We start from the raw sequence: 18,331 nt of genomic DNA on the forward strand, positions 1-18,331 counted from the left end.
TCGGCTGGCGGGGCGCGACGCCGGTTGTCCACCGTCCGCCCGCTGAGACGCGCCCAGCTGGGGACCGGCGGGGCCTGGGCGCTCCCAGCCTTCGCCTCCCCGCCCCACACTTCCCCTTGTGGGGGCACCGCTGCTGCTCTGGGGGCCAGGGGACGGGGGCCAAGACAAAGCCCACTTTGTGCGGGGAGTTGGCCGCGGGCGTGGAATGTGCGCGTCGGCGCGTGCCCCTTTCCCGGGCCCCACCAGCTGCCAGTCTTGGCTCCCGGACTCGTAGCGTCGAAGAGATCGCCCCCCAGCGTCACCCTCCCGCCCAGGGATCGGGGCTTGGAGCTGACGCGGCCTGGAGTCGGCTCGGTCCCCTGGGGACGCGCGGGGGTGTGAGCCTGCGTGCGTTTTGTAGAGGAATTCATTCTCTCTGAAACTGGGCCCTGCGGCGCCCAGTCGGCGTGGACTCCCGTGCCTTGATCCTTCCTTTTTGCGGCCGCAGGTCTGAGCTGTCTGGCCTCAGTTTCCCTCCGATTTTTCTCCACTCGGCCAGCTCCGTCACCTGCCGGTCATTGTTCTCGCTGTCAAATGGGGGTGTTTTGTGAAGGCTGCCAAGTTGGGGTGTGTTCTCTTTATCCCATTTTCCAAACAGAACAAGGCCTCTAAGGCTAACCCGGGACAACCGGCCCCCTAGGCGCCCCCACTTCACGTTTTGCACTGATTTTCTTTTCGAGTAGTATTTTATTGTACGTGAGCCACGCCCTGCTTTCTTAAAGGCGCCTTGCACTCTGTTTGGCCATGTGTTATCGCTGCAGCTGGCGTCCAGTTGGAAGCCTCTTGTGAGCCACCTATTTTTCCTCCGACCCCCGTCAAAGATTTGGGGATGCCCGGGGGGAAGAAGGTAGTCGGGGGCGGCAGCAGCGGTGCCGCCCCCGCAGCCACTGCCGCCCCCTGTGGGATCAGGCGTTTGGAGACCAGCGAAGGGGCCTCAGCCCAGAGAGATGAGGAGCCAGAGGAGGAAGGGGAAGAGGACCTTCGAGACGGAGGTATCCCCTTCTTTATCAACCGGGGTGGGCTACCTGTGGATGAGGCCACCTGGGAAAGGATGTGGAAGCATGTGGCCAAGATCCACCCCGATGGAGAGAAGGTGGCGCAGCGGATCCGTGGAGCCACGGACCTGCCCAAGGTGAGGAGTATGTGGGGTGGGGTGGGGTTGGGTGGGGTGGGGAGTAAGGATTGAGGGTTTTACTGATCTTGTGGCTGGGAGAGCAAAGTCGTATCTTTCCCACAAGTGGGGTAGTGGGCCACTGGCGGGGTAAGATTTAAAATACAGACAGGGTGGTGCCTTCCCAGGGGAACTTTCTCCCAATTGTCGTTGGTGTCATTCTGTGAGATTCACAGCACTGCCTCCCAGAAGCCCTCCCCCATCTCTTTAAATGCCCACATTTTGTGGGTGGGACAGCAGATTGACCAAAAAACACACTTATGTGGATTGTCATGGCCTTTGCCTAATGACACTTGTAAAACCAGAGAACTGTGAGCAGAGAGATTATGAATGACTAAGGAGGTACGGAAACCCTCGTGATGTAGTGGTTAAAAGCAACGGCTGCTTACCAAAAGGTTGACAGTTCAAATCCACCAGGTGCTCCCTGGAAACTCTATGGGGCAGTTCTACTCTGTCCTATAGGGTCACTATGAGTCAGAATCGACTTGACGGCAACAGGGTTTTGGTTCGTATGTTGACAGAGGAAACCCTAGTAGCATAGTGGTTAAGAGCTACAACTGCTAACCAAAAGGTCAGCAGTTCAAATCCACCAGGCGCTCCTTGGAAACTCTATGAGGCAGTTATACTCTGTCCTATAGGGTCATTATGAGTCGGAATCGACTTGACGGCAGCAGGTTTGGTTTTTTTTTGGTTTATGTTGACAAAATATTTTTATGCATTATCTCACTGAGTTCTCCTAACATCCTTGTGAAGGAAGTGCAGTTTTTGGCCCCCATTTTACAGATGTGAAAGCTGAAAACTCACATAGGAACTCAAGATCACATAGCTAGGAAGCAACAGAGGTGGGACTCAACCTCAGGTCTCCTGGCTCCAGACGCTCTGCTCTGTTGTACACCAGACTTGGGGCAGTTAGAAAAGGTCCTGTGGGCAGGGGCCACGTTGAATAGCATTTCTGTGTACTCTGCTACTGCTCTGCAACGGCCATCCCTCTGTTGTGTGGCCCTCAATGGCAGAGGCTGAGTCTCATTCATCTTTGTCTTACCAGGGCCTCCTGTGTGCCTGGCACAGAACAGGCACTTATGTGTGCTTGCTGAATGAAAGGGTGTCTGAGACTTTCTGTTCTATAGGGTTATATGGAAATATACGCTTAATGTTTTTTAAAAACATCATGGTTAAGACTGAAGAGGCACTCTCTCAAATGCAGAGGCCTAAAGTCCCCAATGAAGAGTCTTTTGGACCTAGGTCCCAGAAGAATGCTGAGTCCTGCCTGCTCAGATGACAAGGAAGTGGGGTGGTGGAGGGAGCAGCAGTTAATGTAGATTGCACTCAGGGACAAGTGTCCTGTTATGTTTTGTTTGATTTTTACCAAGTTACTGATACAGCCACCAGAAAATGCCTTCTGAGAAAAGGGAATTCAGACATTGAAGGTCGAACATTTTGTTTTCAGGGGAACAAAACGTGGATTGTTTTTTGAATGGCTGCGTAATTGTCCCTGTATCGACTAATAATTTACTTAGTGAATCCTCTACCGTTGGACATTGTCTTAGTTATCTAGTGCTGCTATAACAGAAATACCACAAATGGGTGGCATTAACAAACAGAAATTTGTTTTCTCACAGTCTAGGAGGCTAGAAGTCTGAATTCAGGGTGCCGGCTCTAGGGGAAGGCTTTCTCTCTTCCTAGCTTCTGCTCCTGTGCGATCTTCATGTAGCTTGGCATCTCTCTTCCCCCATCTCTGCTTCCCTCCCTTGCTTGTTTAATCTCTTTTATATCTGAAAAGAGATTAATTTAAGACACACTCTATACTAACCCTGTCTTATTAACATAACAAAGACAACCTTTTCCAAACAGGATTATAACCACAGGCTTCCAGGTTAATAAGGATATATAACATATTTTGGGGCACACAGTTCAATTTATAACATTCCATCCTTTGGCCCCCCAAAATTCATGTCCTTCCCACTTGCAAACATTCACCCTATCACGTCATCCCAAAAGTCTTAAATCAACTCCAAGTCCAACATCTCATCTCCTGAATCATCTAAAATGAAATATGGGCGAGCCCTTAGGCGTATTCCATCCTGGGACAAAATTCTTCTTCATCTGTGAACCTGTGAAACCTAGAATACAGGTTAGCTGTTTCCAAAGTACAGTAGTAGAATAGGCACAAAGTAGACATTTCCATTACAAATGGGAGAAATTAGAGGGAAAGAAAGAATAACGGACACCAAGCTAGTCGAAAACCAAGCAGAACACATTACATTAGCTTTGGAGGCTTGAAAGTAATCCTCTTCTCTGAGACCATCTAGACAATGGCGCTACTTTCCAGACTCATGGTGTTGGCCATGCTTTCTAGAGTCTGGGTGGAAGCCCCTCAGCCCTGGGCTTCAGTTCTGCCTTCCAGGTTCACTGGGATGGCAACTCTTCTGCCTTGGCTTTGGGCGGCCCCATTCTCCTTATCCATCTGAGTGGTGACCCTACACCCTGCTCCAGCAGGCCTCATTCTTCTGCTCCTTGGGCATGGCAGCCCCACCTCCTCAGCTCTGGGCAGCCGTCCCATCCTCTTGGCCAAACTGAATGGCAGCCCCACACTCCAGAACCAAGTGGATGAAGATCTGACTCTTTGAAACCTAGGAAACCATGGCTCTACCTTTGCGATCCAGGAGACCAGGGACCCACCATTTAAAACCCAAGAGGGCCCTGCTTCCCATGGTCCTTCCAACAGTTCTGCTGATCTCTGAGCTTCTTCAGGGATGGTCCTTTTCTTTTTTGGAGGACAACAGATGTAGCTCCTTTGGCCTGTTTCCTGCCTGTAGAATTCCAAGAGGCAAACAGCGTTATTTCCTTTTGTTCTTTCTCTGCGCCCTTCAGTTTAAGCTGATGGGTTTTCTGCTGTGGTAGCTGGTTAGATCCATCAGTCACAGGCTTAATCTCTTTAACAACAGATTGTGTTACCATGTCCTTGGTGAATATTCTAGGACACATGTCCTTAGTTTGTACAACAGAATTTTCCAAATCTTTAAGTTCTGGTTTCATTTTGCACAATTTTTAAGTCTATCTTGTTACTCTCACATTTACTATAAGGGGCAAGGAGAAACCATCCGGCCCCTTCAAGATCTTGCTTAGAAATCTCATCAGCCATATATCCAAATTCATCATTTACAAGTTCTACCTTCCAACGAACATTTGAGCATAATTCAAACAAGTTCTTTGCCACTGCATAAAACACATCACCCTTCCTCTGTTGTCCAATCACATGTTCGTCATTTTCTTTTAAAACCTCACCAGAAACACATTTAACATCCACACTTCTAGCAACATTGTTGCTGGCGCCATATGTATTCTCTAAGACAATAGAGACTTTCTCTATAGCTCTCCTCACTTCCTTCTGAGCCCTCACCAAAATCACTTCTGATGTCCATAATTCTACCAACGGTCTCTTCAAGGAAGTCTAGGCTTTTACTATTAGACACCCTAAAACTCTTACAGCCTTCACCCATTACCCAATTCCAAAACTACTTCCACATTTTAGATATTTGTTAGAGTAGCATCCCACTCCTGGTACCAAATTCTATCCTAGTTACCTAGTGCCACAATAACAGAAATACCACAAGTGGATGGCATTAATAAACAGAAATTTATTTTCTCAGAGTTTAGGAGTCTAGAAGTCCAAATTCAGAGATCCAGCTCTTGAGGGGAGGCTTTCTGTCTTTGAGGGCTCTGGAGGAATGTCGTTGTCTCTTCAGCTTCTGCTTCCTGGTTTCTTGAAGATCTGTCTTACCCCATGTCTGCTTGCTAGCTTGCATTTAATCTCTTTTATATCTCAAAAGAGGTTGGCTCAAGATACACCCTACACTAATCTTGCCTCATTAACATAACAAAGACAACCCATCCTCAGATGAGGTTCTAACCACAGGCATAGAGGTTAGGATTTATGACACATATTTTGGGGGGACACAGTTCAATCCATAACAGACATTGTTTCCAATATTTTATTCTTAAAATGAACACCATGGTAAACATTGTAGAACATAAATTTTGGGGTCCAGCTCTGATTATTTCCTTGGGATAAATTTCTGGAAGACGAAGTACTGTGTCAAAGGATATGAACTTTGGTACAGATTGTTAGCCTGGCTAAATGACTTTAGGCAGGGCCTCTTCGACATATTTGAGCCACAGTTTTGTCGTCTGTAAAATGGAATTGATTGTGGTAAAGATTAAATGAAAGGCTATATATTAGACGTATTTGACAAACTGTAAATCCCCAAACCAACACTGGCAATTAGATGTTCACTACCTTTTCTCAGGTCCTTCTCAGGAGGGGAGGGTAGATTTCACTTGAGTAACCAAAGCATTGTGCCAGTGAGGCCAGAGCAACACGCTTTGCCCACATGAGCAGGTTGGTGTCTAACCATCTTTAAAAAAAAATAAAATAAAATGCCTTCAAGCTGATTCCAACTCATACTGACCCTGTAGGATAGAGTAGAACTGCCTCATAGGGTTTCCAAGACCGTGACCTTTACAGAAGCAGGCTGCTACATCTTTCTCCTGTTGGAACAGCTGGTGGGTTCGAACTGCCGACCTTTCAGTTAGCAGCCAAGCACTTAACCACTGTATGACCAGTACTCCTTTCAGCCGTCTTGCTTAGGCCTAAATCAGACCATAGACGCCATAGGTACCGTCTATGCAGAACCGTCACCAATGCTAGGGACTAAATATTAACGAGCTTGTTAGTGACTGGTCACTAATGTCATCTCGTCGTCAGTCATCATGTTTAGGACAGACATCGATGAAGGAATAAAACGATTGTCTGTGGGGGTATGTGTTGTGACTGACTAGAGTATGGTTGGGTGGGAGGAATTTGGTGAGAGATTTGGGAAAATTTGAAACTTCCCCACCTCAAACCACGGGAAAATTGTGTGTGTAGTGGGGAGAGGGGTGCGGAGGAGGTGTGAGCAGCATGCTGGCAACTGAGTGGACTGACCACTGGGCTCTCCCTTCGCTGAGTGGCTGGGTCACTGTGGTGGGCCAAATATATATTTTGTTGGGACTGTTTTAGAATATCATCTGAGCCAAAATTTAAAATTAGGAGATCTCACATAAAGATCCAGATTTTTGGCATCTTTTCAGAAAATGAGGTCTGGGAACAGAGAATCTGCAATCCCACGTGGCAACTATGAACTGGGGCTGAGGAGTGCTCCTCTCCCCTGGTTTGCCACAGTCCCCACCAATCACACCCAGCTTGCCCAAATCATTTGTGTTACCTCCCTGTCCCTGGAGGCAGTCAAGTCTGGGCCCCCTTGGATAATAGTGTGATAAAACAAGAGTGCTGGAGCCAAATCCACTGTGTTCAAATTCTGGCTCCCCCAAAACTAAAGTGAGCAAGGTCCACAGACTTCTTGTGTCTCAGTTTCCCTGGCTGTAAAAAGGGGTAGTAGCTGTCTTGGTCATCTAGTGTTGCTCTAGCAGAAATACCACAAGTGGATGGCTTTAACAAAGAGTACAAAAGGTGGTGCAGGCCACACCCTAGGGAAACTCCCTTTATATTGGATAAGGGATGTGACCTGGTAAGGGTGTTATTACAGTCCCACCGAATCCTCTTTAACATAAAATTACAATCACAAAATGGAGGACAACCACAGAATATTGGGAATCATGACCTAACCAAGTTAATACACACATTTTGGGGGGGACATAATTCAATCCGTGACATTAGCAGTGCCCTCTATAGAGGGTCATGGGGAGGAATAAATGAGGTAAAGCATGTGAAACAGGTGAGCACGTAAACGACCCAGTAAACCACCCCGGAGACACTTTGAAGAAATATCCTTCTGAAAGAGCAAAACCAGCCTGTTAAAGAACAACAGTTTCTAAAAGGATCCTAAACCCAGAAAGTTTGTGCTCATTGATAGTCTCTCCTCGATATTTCAAGCTGCCACCACCTTCAAAAGTTTGTTATTATTAGTCGACATCGAGTTGATTCCAGTCACAGCCACCTTATACACAACAGGATGAAACATAGCCTGGTCATCTGCCATCTTCGTGGTCATTGGTATGCTTGAATCCATTGATGTGGCTATTGTGCCAGTCCATCTCATCAAGGGTTTTCCTCATTTTTGCTGACCCCCTACTTTACCAAATACGACTTAAAACTTAAAACTCATTGCCATCGAGTTGATTCCGACTCATGGCGGCCCTATAGGACAGAGTAGAACTGCTGCGTAGAGTTTCCAAGGAGCACCTGGCGGATTTGAAATATGACCTAGTGACCACTTATCCCAGACCCAGCTGCTGAAGATCTTATAGCTGCGGCTGTGGCCACTGAGCACCTGCAGGATGTGAATTTAGACATCTCCCAAAAAGTCACCTTGTCAGGGTCAGCACATGCTGACCAATATCTTTGGTACACATCGTAATAATAATGACAGTGAGCAGGAACTGAGCCTTTGCCGTGTGCCAGGCCCAGTTCAAAGGCCCCAGCTTGCAGCAGCTCATTTATGCTACGAGGCTGGTTCTGTTCTTGTAACCCATTTTACAGATGCGGTATTTGAGACACAGAGAAGTTAAGTTTGACTAAGGTGACCAATTAGGTAATGGCAGAGTTGGGATTTAGATACGGACCGGATGTCCAGTTCTAGAATCTGTTAACCTCTAGGCTATGCTGCTTTTTCCCCATACATTCAGCTCCAGGCTCCTCCCACCTTTCCCAAGCCTCCTTATTATGCTAAACTAGAACCTCCAGTGGGAATGTTGTAATAGAACTCAGGACTTTAAGTGATTCCTTGAATGAACGTAGGAGCTCTGGTGGTGCAGTGGTTAAGCGTCCAGCTGCTAACTGGAAGGTCAGCGGTTCAAACCCACCAGCCTGTGGGAAAAGATGTGGCCAATCTGCTTCACTAAAGATTATAGCCTTGGAAACCCTATGGGGCAGTTCTATTCTAAATTTTTTTTTTTTTTCAGTCAGGCAGGAAGAGGAGAGAGCCACCCTCCCCCCCCCCACCAACCCATCCCTGGGCTGGGCTTTTTGTCCCCATGGTGGCGCCAGTTAGGGGAGTGGGGGTGATATGAAAAGGGAAATAACTGGTCTGCTTCAGGCAGAGATGTTAGCTGCTGGGAGCCAGTGTGATTGCTGGGGACTGCCCAGACAGGAAGGAGGGAATCCTGAGGGTGGGAGAAAAAGAGAGGAAGTTCACGCAAAGCTATCGTTTTGGACCAGGGCCCCTTCCCTTCTGTGTCTCAACCCTTTTCAGGGAGTAGATCTCTGTTAGAGGTTGTCCTGTTTCCCTTACCCCCCACCATCAGCAGCACCCTAGACATGAGTGTGCCGTGATAATGAGTGTGTCACTTCCCTTCTTGTCAGTGCCCCAGCCACTGTAGCCATGTTATTTAAAAGGCTGGGAGCCCTGTGGGCTCAGCCTCTCCACCACTGGAGCCTCCCAGAGGAAGGTGGAAAGCGCTGGGTCCTTCCCTCCCCAACTCCCAGCCCTACCCCCAGTTTGCATGTGCTCCTGCTTTGCTCCTTCCGTTCACAGGTACTCCTCCACTTGAGATGGACATTCAGTAGCCCCAGCTGGGTTGACTCCCTGTGACCAGGGCAGCCTGGCAGGGGCCCCGGGTAGTAGGGAGGGGGCTTCCCTGAGTGAGGAACTGGGAGGCCATCTCCTGGCAGGCTATACTGCTGGCCAAGGGGGAGCCCAGAGGTGTGGGTCTTGTCCCTGGAAGTTTGGTTCTTCTACCCACAGAAGCTGGTTCTGTAACCTCAGAGGCTCCCTAATGGATGCCTCTCTTAGCCTCCTGGGGCTCGCTGCCAGGATTCAGCTCTCCCTGGCTGGAGAGGGAAGCCTGCAGCCTGGGGCCTACACCTGCGGGATGAACTGTTTCCTGAAGAAAGCCTGGTTGCTGAGAGGCACCCTCGGGGGTCTGCTGGCCAGGCCTGACTCACCCCTGGCCAGCCCAGCAGCCCACAGCTGTTGGTTCCTAGCCATCAGGAGGTACCTGTCTGCCTGACTCATCCCTTCCTCTCTCTGGTATAGGCACTGCAAAGTCCCTCTGGTGAAGACTGCCCGGTGACCCATACTGCTTGGCGGTAGAGCTGGCAGGAAAGGGATGTGTCGAAGGAGAAACCAGGGCTCCTTTGCCTCCGTGAAACTCATCCAAAGGGCTTAGGCTTGAGCAAGACCTAGAAAGATCTCTTCCAAAATATGTCCCGCTGGCCTGCTAAAAGAAAAAAAAAAAAAAGCCCGTTGCCATCAAGTCAATTTTGACTCATAGCAACCCTATAGGACGGACTAGAGCTGCCCCATAGGATTTCCAAGGAGCAGCTGGTGGATCCGAACTGCCGACCTTTTGGTTAGCAGCCATGGCACTTAACCACTACACCACTGGGGCTCCACCACTGACCTATTCCTTGGCAGTTCAGGTTGGAGCTCTGAAAGGCCAGGTGAAAGGTGCTCGTGATAGTGGGATGGACACCCTCCAGCCGAGGATATGCCCACCTCTCCTGGAAGCTGTCCCCCAGCCCAGGGCAGGGCCCTAAAAGGACCTGTTTAGATCCAGCACTTGAACCAGAGTGAACCCCAAACACAAATGAACTTAACCCTAATATTGACATTCTTCTTAAGCCTTGAAGTAATGAATATTTAAAACTCAAAACAGCCAGTGAGTCAACCTATGTTTTTCTAAAATTACGAAAGAAGTGTAAAGTTGGAACACTAGCATAAACCCCAAATTAGGCATGCTGACAAGGCACAGTGGTTAAGCGCGCGGCTACTAACCAAAAAGTCAGTGGTTGAAACTGACCAGCTAGTCTTCAGGAGAAAGATGTGGCAGTTTGCTTCTGTGAAGATTTACAGCCTCGGAAACCCTATGGGGCAGCTTTACTCTGTCCTCTAGGGTCACTGTGAGTAGGAATCAAGGGGTCAAGTGCTGGGAGGGGGTGGAATGGCTGTGATGGAGTCTGACAGGTGTCTCAGTAAGAAGTCTCCAAGAAAAGAGGCCCCTCCCCAGGGCTGTGGCTTCTCCAGGGGCTGATCCTGAGTGTCGGGTGGGCTGGAAGGTCCAGGTTGAGCCTCCCTCTGTGACCAGAGCTCTTTCTCTGTCCCCAGATCCCCATACCGAGTGTGCCTACATTCCAGCCATCCACGCCTGTCCCTGAGCGCTTGGAAGCTGTGCAGCGCTACATCAGGGAGCTGCAGTATCCTCCCCGCCAAGGGTCATGGGCACGGTCTGGTTGGCTAGAGGCCGAGTGAAGCCTCCTTCAGACAGGGTTGGAGAGCTGTTGGCAGAGCCACCTAGCTAGTTCTACAACTCCAGGGGACGCCGTGCACACAGCAGTCTGTGTGCCCCCAGTCTGTGTTCAGCCCAGGTCGGTTTGATGAGCACCGGACCCACTTCGGCCTTTCTGCCCCCTGCTTGCTCCTCCTGCGGTGGTGGTGTTGTTAGGCGCTGTGGAGTCGATTCTGACTCATAGCAACCCTGTGCACAACAGAAGGAAACACTGCCCAGTCCTGCGCCATCCTCACCATGGTCGTTATGCCTGGGCCGTTGCTGCAGCTACTATGCCGATCCATCTCATTAAGAGTCTTCCTCACTGACCCGCTCTACTTCACCCCCTGCTGTATAATGAGGTGGAGAGGGAAATGCCTCCTTGTTGGCTGGCTGATGAAACAGCCAGTTCTCGATCAGGCTGTCCACTCCTCCTCCTTCACCCTGTCTAGCCCCAGCAGAGAGAGGGAGAGGAAGCTGCCTTGGGGGCTATCTAAAAACCGGTTTTAAAAGTGGGGAAAAAATGGAGGAGAAAAAGAATTTTATATTCTAGGAGATAATTTCTGCATCTTGGAATTTTCTCCCAATTCTCTGCCTTTTTCTTTCTTGGCAGGAGGCTGGCTACCCAGCATAAAAAGCATTGGGCTCTGCTTGGCCCCAGATTCCCTATGCCCCTCCTCTGGGCCCGTCCAGAACCCTGCCCCCTGCCTACAGCTGAGTCCTGGCTTCTCCAGCTGCAGATGACGAGGCTTGGGTCCTGAGTAGGAGAAAAGCCAGGCTGATCACTGAAAATTGGGTCCAGCCTTTGCTTTGCCAGTGGGAAAATTGTGGCCCAGAACGGGGAGGTGATTGGCTCAGGAGCACCCAGCAACTAGAGGATGGAGTGGACTCCCACTCAGCCTTCCCTCAGTTCACGTTATTTCTCACCTGGTTGGAAAGTGAAGCGCTGCAGAGAGCTGTCACTGCTAAGCCTCTTCTCCCAGCCCTGCTGGGCAGGCTGCCTGTTCCTGTCCTAGCCAGAGGCCAGGGAGGATGGGGGCGGGGGGGGCGGGGGCGGGGAGCCAAAGAGGATGAGAGAAGAAAGAAGGGGCTCTGTAGGGGAAGCAGAAGCACAAAAGCTGCGTCCTCCACTCCCCCTCCAGGAGAACTGGGTCTTGCGCATCCTCCAAGCTGCCCTGTGGGAAGCACTTTGTGGGGCCTATACCCAGAATGCGCCCCTGGGTATGCTAGGCCCCTGGGGGCTAGAGGTGGGGATAGGGGTGGGAGGGGCAGAACGAGCCTGTTCCAGATGAAGCTAGGAAGCCCTTAACTGGCACCCGCAGGTACAATCACACAGGGACACAGTTCTTTGAAATTAAGAAGAGCAGACCTCTGACAGGGTAAGTAGGGGCACACGGTCCCTCCGCACCAAGGGGTCCAGCCAGCTGGGGTGAGCACCACCATGGGGCCCTAACAATGTCATAAAGAAGGAAAGCTGGCTGGGATGAACAGCCAGGGCAACCCCGAGAGAAGGAATGCCGACATGCCAAGCTAGGAGGGAAGGTACCCACCAGCCAGCTTTGATGTGAGAGGGGGTGGTCCCAGATAGATGGTCTGTAATACGCCTTGGGTCTTTTTATTTTATTTTTTTTCAATGAGAGATGGTCCTAGCAGGAAGGAGTCCTCCTTATCTCCCTGTTCCCTGCAGCTGTCTGTGACTCCCCTTTGTGGGAACCTGGGCAGCCACTCCACTTGCCTTCCTGGCTCTTCTCCGGTCATTTAGGCCAAGCCAAAAGAGTATTGCATCACCACCCCACCTGGAGACCCTTGTCTGGGTCCATTTGCTCTCAAATGTTTCTGTGGAAACCTGAGGACAGAGGAGGGTGAGGAGTGAATGCCATCCTGGGCCTGGGGTCCAGCCCAAAGGCGCCCACAGCCTGAAGCCCCTGCATTTTTTAAAAATTGATGTGAATTTTACAGCTTGCTCCACACATGATTGGTCTATGTTTGTTTTCTTATGAAAAATAATTTACATGGCTTATAAAAAAAAAAAAATTTTTTTTTAGTATTAGCTGAATTAGCTAATGGCCTGTTCTCCAAGCCCCCGGTGGAATCCACCTCCAGCCCTCAGTGCTCTGCTCTGGTTTGTGGCTGCTATGTGATCTGTACAGCATTAGGAGGAGCCAGGGGAGGTGGTGGGAGAGGCCCTATCCTGGGGCCTGGCTGGAGGAGCCTCAGGCGGCCTCCTGGGCAGAGCCAGTGGCCAGGCAAAATTCCCAGGCCTGGGGGACAGCACTCATGAGGAGGGAGGAAGCAGGCCTAGGGATAGGCTGGCCTGAATTCCAAGTTCAGGAACAGGCTGGGGAGTTGCCTGTGGCTGTCTGCCTGTGATCCCACTTCCAGGCCTCTGGCAGCTGGCCAGCTTGCGGGGAGCATTTGCTATCAATTATAAGCTCTTCGGAGAAGCCATGGTTGGGTCAGGGATGTCCACTGTGCTCCCAAAAGGAAGAGGTCAATACAGCAACCTAGGCATGCCCCACTCCTTGCTCGCCCCGGCCCTCCGCCATCACCCAGGCTGTCAAGGTCCTGCTGGTAACCGCCTGTCTGCCATTTGTACTCCCCTCCCCCAGAGGTCTTTGGATCTGGAGCCTGGGGAAGGAGGAAGTGAAAGAGGGAAGGAAGGGAGGATGGGCCTTCTTCCTTATCACCAGTGACTGCCTCTTTCCCACCCCTCTCTGGCTCCAGGGTAGGTGAAGGCGGGAGGTGCTGGGTTTGCACTGAGGCAACTTAGAAAGGGGGTTTCTATCCTTCCTGCCCCCTACTTCTGGGGGTGCTGTCCTCAGAACTCTAACCACCCCCACCCCTTCCCACAGGCTGATGGACCTGGCCAAGGAAATGACCAAAGAGGCTCTGCCAATCAAATGCCTGGAAGCCGTGATCCTGGGAATGTATCCTTCCTTGGCTCTGGGAGGCCCCACGAGCAAGTTCCTCCATGCTCTGGGCTGTGTGACACGTGTGATGTGTGATGTGTGATGTGTGACAGAACTAGCCACTCAGCCCCTCTGGGCCCCAGCTTCCTCCTCTGGGAGGAGAAGGGGGGCTAAATGAGTTCCCAGCTCTCCCAGTTCTCTCTCCTGCGCAGTCATCCACTTGGTTCCAAGGTTAGGGGTAGGAGGTGAGAGGGGCAGCCACCTCCGGTGCTCAGGAGCCTTTCTGTGAGTCACGTAGACACCATGACCCTGTCCTCCAACCCCCAAGATAGACATTGTCTCACAAAGGCTGTTGGGCCATTTCCAAGAACCAAACCATCTGGGAAACAGTTGGAATGCCCAAATGTTGGCATTTCCAGGACACATTTTTTTGTGGAGATGGGGTCCTTGAAACAGAACTGCCTCAAAAAAAAAAAAAAAAAAAAAAAAAAACGGGTTCCTTAGTCACTCCACCAAAAGGGCAGAACTGGGACAAAAGCTGGGGCACCAGGTTAGGTCGGGGCAAACAAGCCCCTGGGAGAGGCTGCCTTCCCCGGATGCCCCACATCAGAGCAGGGCAGGAGAGGGAAGGCAGGACTGCCAGGTGTTTATGGCCCGTTCTCTGTCCTAATTGGTCAGTGCCTTATCTTTCTTTGGAGCCCTAGTGGCACATCAGGGCTCGTTGAACTGTTCTGTCTACGTTTGTTTTCTATAATGAAACATTTTTTAAAGAAAGGTAAACCAAAAACCAAATCCACTGCTATCGAGTCAATTCCAGCTCATAGTAGGACAGAGTAGAATTGCCCCATAGGGTTTCCAAGGAGCATCTGGTGGATTCAAACTGCTGACTTTTGGTTAGTAGTCAAGCTGTCAACCATGGTGCCACCTGGGTTCCACCCCCACACAGACATCAAAAAAACCCAAACCAGTTGCTGTAGAGTTGGTTCCACCACATGGCAACCCTGTGTGTGCAAAGGAGAACTGCTCCATAGGGTTTTCAGTGGCTGATTTTCCAGAAGTAGATTGCCAGGCCTTTCTTCCAAGGTGCCTCTGAGGAGACTCAAATCTTTAATATTTTGGTTAGCAGCTGAGCATGCTAACCGTTGGCACCATCCAGGGATTACATGTGCCTTAAGTTTATAAAGAGAGGCTGCAGGAGGCCCCTCCTTTCCCCCAGAGGGCCCACAACCAGCTCCACCATGGGAGTTGTTAATTAACAGTGTGCAGGCCCATTTCCAGAGGGCCTGGCAAGCATCGCCCTGGTTCCAGGCATCTTCACTAGATGAGCATAGGCTACCTGAGAACTCCAGGCTGTGACCAGTGCCACCAACATGACTCCTCATTCCCTCCTTCAAGCGCTACGCTGAGGGCTGGCACTAAAGGGTAGGCTCCCACCCACACTTACGGGGGGAGACTCTGCTCTCTTCTCTCCAGATGCTGGTCCAGGCAGGACCTCGTGGTCCCAGAGGCCTTTCAGGGGCTACCTGGTGGATTGTGGGGTGGAAGAAATCAGGCACAGCCCCTGTGTGGGTGAGGGGCCCTCCCTGTGTCCCCAGCGCCTTGCCTTGCCTCAGTCATCACACACCCAACGGGCTGTCTTCGGTTTGTTCCATTGCCTTCTAATGTGCCTTATTCATCTCAGGCACTTGCAGGGAGTGAGGGGCTCAGGAACTGGTGGTGGAATGAGTTTAGCACCAGAGGGAGCCTAGCATAGTGACAGAGCACAGACTTGGGGTCATGCTGACCTGGACTGGAATCCTGTTCTGCCACTTACAGAGTGACCACGGGCAAGTTCCTTAACATCTCTGAGCTTCAGTTTCCTGCTCTGCAATTGGGGATAATAATAATACCTGTCTCACAAGGTTCTTAGGACAATTAAATGAGTCAGTGTATGTGGAACACGTAGCACAGTGTCTGGGACAAGGTGTCTGCTCACTGCTCTTACCCATTCATCTCCTTCTACCCATGCACTCAAAAAGAGCTTTAGCGAGTAACCATGACATGCCTGGCTCTGTGCTGGGCCCCGGAGATACGGCAAAGAACACCACAGACAAGGACTCTCCTTGGGGGAGTTTATATTCTGGTGGAGGAGACAGACAAGTAAATAAATAATTACAGATTCTGGTGAGTGTGCTCAGAGGAAATAAACAGCAGGGCAGACTTGCTTTGAGGTGGAGATGGTGATGGCAGCTAAGCTCAAGGCATGAGAAGCTGGCTGAGGGTGGACAGGCAGGGGGACTAGCTAATGCAAAGACCCTCAGCCGGGAAACCCTGGGCGGCTGGGGAGAGTGAGCCGGTGCAGGGAGCGGTGTAAGAGGTTGGAGGGGGTAGCTGGGCCATGGAAATGAGTTTGGGTTTTATTTGAAAGGTGGTGAGCGCTGTAGGGAGGAGGAGGAAGGGAAAGTGAGACAGAACAGAGTTGTGTGTGCTTCTGAGGGAATGTATGTGTGAGGAGAAATGTGTGTGACAGAGAGGGAGAAGGGGAGAGATGGGGGGAGGAAGAAGGAAGGGAGGAGGCAGAGGTGGGGGGCGGGTCTTTCTCATCCCACCTTCAGCCACCAGGGTTTCTGGAAAGCTCTGCAGTTTGGAGCGAGGGAGCATTGTTAGCTATAATTATTTTGTGAGTCCTGCAGCAAAGAGCCCTGTTCCCACAGAGATTCAGTTGGTTGTATAGTCATTTATTGAGCACCTACTGTATTCTAGGCTTTGTGGTAGAGGACAAGAATATGGAGATGAGCAAGGGGGAGGGGCTGCACTCAAGCACTAGCGTCTGATTGGCTAGTGGTCTAAGGGTCTTGGGCCTCGGAGTGTCGTCGCACCGTGGGAGGTTGTCCCGGTGCTGGTCTCGTGTGCTGGCCCCTGTTCCTCTCCCCGGCTGTTTCCTTAGCTTGGACGGCATGGCCAGTTACCTCACCAACAGCATGACCACCCTGGAACGCTTCCCCATCAGCTTCAAGACCTACTTCTCAGGGAACTACTTCCGCCACATTGTGCTGGGGGTGAACTTCGGGGGCCGCTACGGGGCCCTGGGCATGAGCCGGCGCGAGGACTTGATGTACAAGGCACCGGCGTTCCGCACGCTCAGCGAGCTGGTGCTGGACTACGAGGCCGCCTACAGCCGCTGCTGGCACGTGCTGAAGAAGGTGAAGCTGGGCCAGTGCGTGTCCCATGACCCGCACAGTGTGGAGCAGATCGAGTGGAAGCACTCGGTGCTGGACGTGGAGCGGCTGGGCCGCGAGGACTTCCGCAAGGAGCTGGAGCGACACGCCCGCGACATGCGGCTCAAGGTCGGTGGTCGCACCGCCACGACCCCGCAGGGGCTGAGGCTCTGGGTTTTGAAAATGGAGGGGCTGCCACATCCTGGCTGGTGCCTGAGGGGCTGCCACATCCTGGCTGGTGCCTGAGGGGCAGCCACCCTGGAGAGAAAGCTACGTTCCTCCACCTGTCCCTGCCCCATCAGAGGTGGAGTGAGGGTTGAGGGAGATGACATGTGAAGCTTCCTCTCGGTGCCCGGCCTTGGTGAATGATCCTTATTGTGGAGACAGTCCCGCAAGTGGGCAGACCAGGGAGGAAGCAGGTGAGCTGGCCTGGGTGGGTGGTAGTTCTTACAAGCATGGATAAAGGCAGGTGTGCGATCTCCAGGTGGAGGACTTTGTAAGTAAAGACCCCTTGGTGGGAGTCATGACCTGTCTGAGAGGGTGGTGGGGAGGGGAAGGGAGTCGCCTCCATCTCTCCTCCAATGTGTCCTAACTCTTGCCATCCCCCCTCCACACACACACACACGTACACACACACACACGTACACACACACACAGAGCCCACCTAGTGAAAGATGAGAAAGAGGCCAGAGAAAAGGGGGAAGTCAGACTATGGGGAAGATATCGGGCAGTCATTTCTCCCTTCTTAATAAGCAGGAATCTTGGTCAGATAGAGGGTGGCTAGGAGGAGGTGGCCCTTGTGCCTTGGGATAAGCTGCTGAGGAGTTTGCCCCCAGAGCCTTAACAGTGGGCAGAATTTTGACCTCTCCCTATGGCCCCCTGAACTGGGGGATCCTTCTCTGGGACCCCATCTGGGTCACTGCTGCACTGTGACTGTGCCCCCACCAAACAACCTGGTACCTCTGCTATGGTCACTGACATAGATACTTCCCCTGCTTCTTCCCCTAAACTAGGGCTTTGAACCAGTTCAGTCATGGCTAATGAAAGAAAACCAGAAAAGACCCATATTTTTACAGTTTGGGTGATCTGGAATGATAACTAGAATGGGAAAAATTATGGGTTGAAGCCCTGGAATGGGAAACTTGGAAGGGATGTAGTGAGCCTTTTCAGGAGACTGATGCCTAAGATTGGATTATTGGCAGGACTGTGGAGGAGAACACACATTCAAAGTGGGGCAGTCGGCTGCCATCTTTGAGCGGGGCACTGCTATTTCCAACTCTGCCCAAAATCCTGCAGGCAGATTTGGTTGCTATGCAGTATGTATGCTGCCCTTGTTTTCTAAGAGGGAGATTAGGTTTCTAGCAGGGCTTCGACCTGTAATTTTTCCCTTTCCAGTTCACCCAAGTTTTTAAAAATTTGAGTCTGTTGCAGTTTCGCTTCCTCACCATGACTGAACCAGGAAGAACTGGTTTGAAGCCCTGCCACAAACAGCCCTGGCAGTGGATGTTGTCACCATTTTCAGGGTAGGAGACTGAGGTGCAGGGAATCCAGGAACTTACTCCCAGGCAGTGGGAAGTGGGTCCCACTGGAGTTCAGTCTCCTGATGAGAAATCCAGGGGTGTCACCGGGGCCTGTAGGTAGGCCAGGTCTGCCCAGCCAGGGGGAATCTAAAGACTTTGGCCAGCCCCAAAGCCATGACCTTGTGGGATGAGAGTACCTTCCCCCAGGGCAGAAGCAGGCTGCCCAGTGCT

The 18,331-nt window shown here is 51.3% G+C and overlaps 1 protein-coding gene across 1 annotated transcript in view; it reads left to right on the forward strand.

Moving 5' to 3' along the window:
* The window catches only part of VASH1 (vasohibin 1), a 24,260-nt gene continuing 5,929 nt past the window's right edge, over positions 1 to 18,331 (forward strand). The window contains exons 1-5 of the mRNA XM_049897871.1: positions 1 to 1,171; positions 10,315 to 10,403; positions 11,797 to 11,853; positions 13,327 to 13,401; positions 16,328 to 16,709. Of these exons, the coding sequence (XP_049753828.1) occupies positions 869 to 1,171; positions 10,315 to 10,403; positions 11,797 to 11,853; positions 13,327 to 13,401; positions 16,328 to 16,709 (906 nt within the window). The 5' untranslated portion in view covers positions 1 to 868. The remainder of the gene's footprint in view (positions 1,172 to 10,314; positions 10,404 to 11,796; positions 11,854 to 13,326; positions 13,402 to 16,327; positions 16,710 to 18,331) is intronic.

This window comes from Elephas maximus, chromosome 10 (genome assembly GCF_024166365.1).
Source record: "Elephas maximus indicus isolate mEleMax1 chromosome 10, mEleMax1 primary haplotype, whole genome shotgun sequence".
Classification (NCBI taxonomy): domain Eukaryota; kingdom Metazoa; phylum Chordata; class Mammalia; order Proboscidea; family Elephantidae; genus Elephas; species Elephas maximus.